General features: G+C 58.7%; 1 protein-coding gene across 6 annotated transcripts in view; it reads right to left on the reverse strand.

Moving 5' to 3' along the window:
• KDM2B (lysine demethylase 2B) overlaps window positions 1-5,115 on the reverse strand; it is a 90,118-nt gene extending 85,003 nt beyond the window's left edge. For 2 of the 6 annotated variants that reach the window (XM_079762250.1, XM_079762245.1), the window contains exons 1-3: window positions 4,905-5,115; window positions 3,696-3,840; window positions 760-838 (exon numbers count right to left, since the gene is read on the reverse strand). In XM_079762250.1, the coding sequence (XP_079618376.1) occupies window positions 760-838; window positions 3,696-3,840; window positions 4,905-4,937 (257 nt within the window). In that variant the 5' untranslated portion in view covers window positions 4,938-5,115. Of the gene's footprint in view, window positions 1-759; window positions 839-3,695; window positions 4,247-4,509; window positions 4,533-4,904 lie in introns of those variants that run through there. The other 4 variants (XM_079762251.1, XM_079762246.1, XM_079762244.1 and 1 more) reach the window with 2 other exon arrangements.
• Between the last annotated feature and the right edge of the window lie 885 nt (window positions 5,116-6,000).

Genomic DNA, 6,000 nt, shown 5'->3' on the forward strand with positions numbered 1-6,000 from the left:
AACCAAACAAGTCCCAGTGAGGAGGCAGGTGCTGGGCAGGCTCAGAAAGGGGAGACTGGGGCCTAGGATCCTAGGAACCCTTCCTCCACAGAAACAGACCAATTCCCACACAGCGGGAGTCTGAGTAGAAATAGGTACCCAGTGCCCTGCTGGTGTGGCTCGGCGGTTGAGCACCAAGCCATGGACCAGTCACCGGTTTGATTCCCAGTCAGGGCACATGCCTGGGTTGTGGGCTGGATCCCCCAGTGGGGGTTGTGCAGGAGGCAGCCAATCGATGTTTCTCTGTCATTGATGTTTCTAGCCCTCTTCCTTCCTCTCTCTCAAGTAATCAATAAAAACATTTTTTTTAAAGATATATGTACCCAGGTGCCCTGCCTGGGGCCTAGAGGCTGGCCAATCCTTCCCAGTCCAGGCCCTGCCTCAGTTCCCTAATTTGGGGCAGGAGGCACATTCTCTCTAAGGAAGCCACTGTATGTTAACTGGGGTGGATCAGGGGGGAAAGTCAACACTGTTTGAGCACCCTACATCCTCTTTTTCCAACTTCTCTGAAAAAGACCAATCTTTAGAGAGTTTTTTTTCCCCCTTTGTCGGGTCTTGAACAAAGAGAATACTAGACCCCCCCAGATAATGAAGAAAGAGCCTTCCTGGTGATGAAAGACGGATGGAGCAAATGCTATGAGAAATCCATCCCAAGGTATAAACTGTGTTAGGGAGGGAGACCGGGGTGAGGAGGGGGAGCAATTAGTTTCAGCAACTTACTTAATTCCCAGTCCATCCTTTTCTCGAAATATCAAGGGAACCCTGAGAGCTTCTCTCTGCACGTACTCATAGTTGAAATCTGTTTGGATATTGGAATTAAAACAAGCTGGTGAAGTCATGAAGGAGCAAAAGAACCACAGGCAATTGGTTAGGAGAAGAAAAATGATGGAGGAAGGGGCAGGGGTTACACCAGAGGCAGACACCAGCTCCAGAGCCAGAGCGCCCTGGAAAAGGACAGGGAAATGGATTAAGCGAAGTCTAGGAGACGCCATGCCAACTATCAGCTCCTCTGCCTACTCAGTCATGCCCGGCATGCCCCATGGGCCAGAACTTGTCAATGAATAGCTCAAGGATGGCGAGGGTTGGGGAGGGAGGCTCATGAGAGAGCCCCGCACAGGAGCCCTGGCTAGTGCTGAGAAAGAGGGACAGAGAAACTCCTCCCCAGCTGAGCTCAGAACGTAAAGGGACTGCAAAATTGAAGAATGCCACCTGGGAGGATCTGAAGGCCCAGAGAGGAGGCTGGGAGGAGGATTCTCATTGTAGCTGAGCATCGGGGAAGATCTTATTGTAATATCCTGTATAGTGAAGGGGAGGGGCGGGGGGAAAGTCGGTTTCCCTGGAAACTGTGTATTTGGTGCCAAAATAACTAGGGAACTGGGCACTGCTTTGTTGCCTTAACAGTGAAATTCTGCTGCAGCATCACAATACTTGCTCCAACCGGATAACCGAGAGGGATGCTCCCCAGGCGAAGGCTGTGCGAAGGGGACACGGAGAGAGGCCCCAAAGAAAATTCAGAGCAGTTTTCCGTCTGGGGTTCGTCTAGTGCAGACCCCCAAATCCTCACCCTAACGCTGGAGGTGAGGGAGGCTGAGATAAACGCTCACATCCCCAAATCCTCAGGGAAGGGAAGCAACCCACAGGGGCGCAGGGCGGCCCTGGCCCATCGGAAGGGAGACAGACGAGCTCTGGGGTCACAGGAGCTCCTGCCCCAGGGAAACAGTTCGCCGGGGCCACTCGGAGGGGGAGGAGGCCAAGGCAGCTCAGCTCGGGCGAGGGAGAGAACAAAACCAGAGCTGGGGAAAGCCCTGACCTCAGCAGCTCGGATCCCCAGGGGCTCAGAGTGAATGGGGATTCCTAAGGATTTAAAGGCAGAGAAGTTTAAGAAGCTTCTATTTTGAACCCAGGCTAAGGGCTCCTTCTGTTTCGCAGCTCCTCCCCCGCCCCCCCCCCCGAGTTTCGGGGGCCAGATCTGAATGAACTACCAAAACCCTTGGGCCCTCTCCTTTGAAAGGCGCTTGGACAGCAGATTTAAGGCATCTCCCTTGCTGGAACCCCTGCCCGCTTGGGGAACACGCACACCCAATGCCCACCCGTAGGATCGGCTTCAGCTTCCTCAAACAGGCCAAGACCCCGGGCAGAGAATGCCTCACCAATGACTGGGAAGAGTTTGCATACTCTTTCCTCCTAGGATCCGCCAGCTCCTCAGAGCCAGGGGGGAGAAAGGAGAGGAATTAAAATCCCATTTGTGCTAAGGAAATTTAAATGAAGTTGAGAATGGCCCCTGGGTTGCAAAGATGCCCAGAAAAACCAGGCAGGCTGCTGAAATTTCTGCCTCCCCCCCCCCCCCCCCCGCCGCAATCCCCCCCCCCCGCAACTCCCCCTTACTACGGAAGCCCAGCGCCCCAGGAAACAGTGGGCACAAAAGAGAAACTTCAAAATGCAAAGCCTGGACAGTCTCTCCAGAGGCTAACCCCACAGGCAAGCCACTCAAGCGGAACCTGGGGGGCGGGAGGGCTTCTCAGCTATCAGCTCACTGAGGGATGGATGGAGCGGGTTTCCAGGGGGGGATGGGGGACAAACAAAATGGAAACGGGGTAATATAAAGGAAACTCGGATCCCTGAAGGGGGAGGATAAACTTACCAACCCCGGGAGGGCAAAGGGAGGAAGATGCCTAGGTAGGCAAGGGCACCTTCACAATACCGACCCCACAGGGCCTCTGGAGGCCTCAGACCCAAACCAGAGCATCACCCCAACGCCCAGGGGACATCCCCGGACACCTTCCTGGTACCAGGCTGGGGTGGCACCCCAGAATCCTAGAGGCTTCCCCAACTTCTGCTTTCAACTGGCAGGGCTCTCAAGAGGGACAGAGTTCTCAAGGTCTCCGGCCCCAGAAGACACCCCGTATCCTAGAGGGGCGCCCCAAGTCTTCTGTTTCAAGTGCCAGGGACAGGGAACTCAGCCTGAAGCCAGAGGGTTGTCACTCCCTCGCCCCCAGTCCCCACTTCAAACTGCCAGGGCTGCAGGGCTAGAGGCCTCAGGCTTAAGTGGGGGCTCCGCCCAACAACTTGGGAGTCCACGGAACCCTGCTCCAGTCTGGCACAGCCCCCCAGATGATGGGGTTCCGTAGACCCCAGGCCTGAGGAGGCCCCTCATTCAATGATCCCTGAGCGCCCCCAGCGCCAGTTCCTAACTGGCAGGGCCCGAAATAGCCAGGGTTTGGGAGGCTTCAGGCTTGGGGGGCTGCGGGGGGGGGGGGGGCCCTCGCCCCAGTCAGACTCCAGCCGGGCAGCGCGCAAGTAGCTGGGCCGGCTCCGGGAGGGGCAGACCGCGGCGCACCCGCCTTCCCTCCGTCCGCCTATCCGTCCATTCGTTCGTCCCCAGGTCCCTCTGTTGGCCGGACCCCTGCCTCTGCCCACCCTGGGGCTGATGGTGGGCGCGGGCCGGGCCTAGGCCCACGCCCGGCCCCGGTTCTAGTCTGCCCTCCTCTCTTGCCACCCCACCCCACCCCACCCCCCCAGTGCTCGGCCTCGTTTCGTCACCGGATCCCCTGGAATGGGGGACGCGGGCGCGAAATACGAACCCAGCCACCGGCAACTCCCTCCCCACGTGCGCTCGGCCCGCGGCGCGGAGGGCCGCTGCAGGAGGGGCGCCTCACCTTTGCCCTCCATGGCGTGCACGAAGTCCCCCTGGTACAGCTGGCTGCGCAGCTTCTCCTCCAGGCTGAAGCCGCGGACACTCACGATCTCCTCCACGTCCGACACGTCTTCGTTCTCGTCGTATCTCTGGCGGTCAATCGGGCGCTGCGGGGACCCAAGCCAGAGAGCCCGGGACGTTACTGGGGGTCCTGGGGGGTCGTCTCTCACCAAGAGGCCAGCTCGAACAGGTGCCGAAGCCGCGCGCCCCCTGCACCCCACCACTGCCACCCGAGCAACTTTGCGCAAATGCCAGAGATGCTGAAAATCGGGATAATGAGAGGGGCCGCACCCCCAGTGTCTGCCTGCGCCCCATACAGGGCATTCCCCTCCTGCATCTTCGGAGGCCATGGGAGGGACATCTGGGGGCTCGCCCTTGCCCCCCACCCCCGAGAGGTGTTGAGTTTTGCCCACTCAGCCGGGAGCCTAGTTATGTAACCCGCGAGGGGGGCTCCGCGCACGGGCTGGCGGGGCATTTGTAGGCCCCGGGTGGAGCCGCGGCGGCGCCCGGCTCGGCGCTAACAGCCACCCGGCGGCCGCGGCGGCAGAGCCGGGAAGCCGGAACCGGGGCCGGCGGCATTTCTAAGACTGGAGCCGCTCCCGACCTACCGGGAAAGCTGGAAAGCTGAAAGGAAAGGACTGAGACCCCAGCTGCCCCCGCCGACCGCCCTCCGGTGCAAGAAGAAGAGGTGGGAGGGGGGGGGGGGTTCTGGGCTTGAGTGGGAGAGAGGCAGACCGCCCGCCACAAAGCTCCCATCCCGAGACCCCAAAACGCACCAGCAGCTGCCTCATCTCCCCATAAGCGCGCGCGCACACTCACTTCCTAAGGAGACTCCCCCGTCACTCCCCGCATCCTCTGCCTCCTCCCTCCAACGCACAGCGCCCGATCCCGCAGCCCCCCAGATTCCAGGCGAACCCCAAGCCCCGCTCAGCTCCCTTCTACGCCTTTCCCCGCTACCACCTCGCCACTTAAGTGTCTGAGACTCTGAGCCTCACAAGGGACTGGAGGAGTAAGCTGCTGGCTTCCTTTTGCATGCAATTTATTATATTTTTTCCGGTCCTCTTGCAAAACAGAAAAGGAAAGAAAAGACAGCGAGAAACAACAACAACAAAAAATAGATCTATCGTATACCAGATACAGATGGGGGGGGGGGAGAAAAAAAGCTACACACCAATCTTCTTCCATAGTCTTTCTCTGCCTCCATTTTTTTAGGAGAGTTCACCAATTAATTGTCAACACTCCTGTCCCCTGCATTTTGGCGGAGGGGGTAAGGAGAGAAGACCAAAGAAAACAAATCAAAAAATAAATCAATAAAGCAAGTCAGAGCCGAGATCTACAAAGTTTTGCACCAACACTTAAGCAGATCCGTTTGCAAAGTCCTAGGAAACCATTTTCAGCAGTTGTGGGGGGGGGGGGGGGAGGCGTCGACGTCATAATCCCCGGAACGTAAACATTGTTGCCGATCGCGCTCTGAGCCCGCGGCCGGGCTAGGGGTTGGGGAAGGGGGGGGGGGGGGCGGCACTCGGCCTGGGACCCGGGCGGGGAATGGGGGGCGGGGGCGGCGGCCCGGAGAGGTTTGGGGCGGGAAGGGCGCCCGGGAGGCACCGGGCGCCGTTAGCGCCCTGGCATCGCTGTTTTGTTGTTGGGTCACGAGTGTGCCTCTGCACGCAGGCGCCGCCGCCGCCGCCGGGGAGTTGTGTGCAGAGCTGACTTTTGGAGGCTGAGTTGCAGGCGGAGGGCGCATCCCGGAGATGGCGGGGCAGGGAGAGAGGAGGAGGAGGGGGTGGGGGAAGAGGTGCAGATTTGCACGGCTGGCCTCAGTGGGAGGCACGGAAATGCAAGCAGAGCAAGCTGGCGTGAAAGCCCCTGGGGCTTGGCACCCCAAAAGATGACCCCCAGCTCAACTCCTGCCCCCCTTGCTCACGGGCTACCCTTCCCCTTCCTTCAGCCACCCCATCCCATTACCTACGGGGCCGAGCGAAATTCAAAGCATTTTTAATATATATATATTTTTTTGCTGCTGCAAGTCTTTTCTTTTTGGGTGGGGACGATCCTCCTAGGACCCCCCCCTCCCATATGCGGACCTACCATCAGGAGGAAGCACTTGGGGGCTCAGGAAGAAATTAGCACAGCTCCATACCTGTACGAACTGCATAACTTTTAAACTCCCGGACTCAAAAGAAATGGACATGCACACACAGTCACACACACAAACGTGCAGGAAATACAGCCAGACCAGCGCCTTTTCAGATCCGAGCTGACCGGAA

The sequence above is a fragment of the Cnephaeus nilssonii genome, assembly GCF_951640355.1.
Source record: "Cnephaeus nilssonii genome assembly, chromosome: 22".
Taxonomy (NCBI): Eukaryota; Metazoa; Chordata; class Mammalia; order Chiroptera; family Vespertilionidae; genus Cnephaeus; species Cnephaeus nilssonii.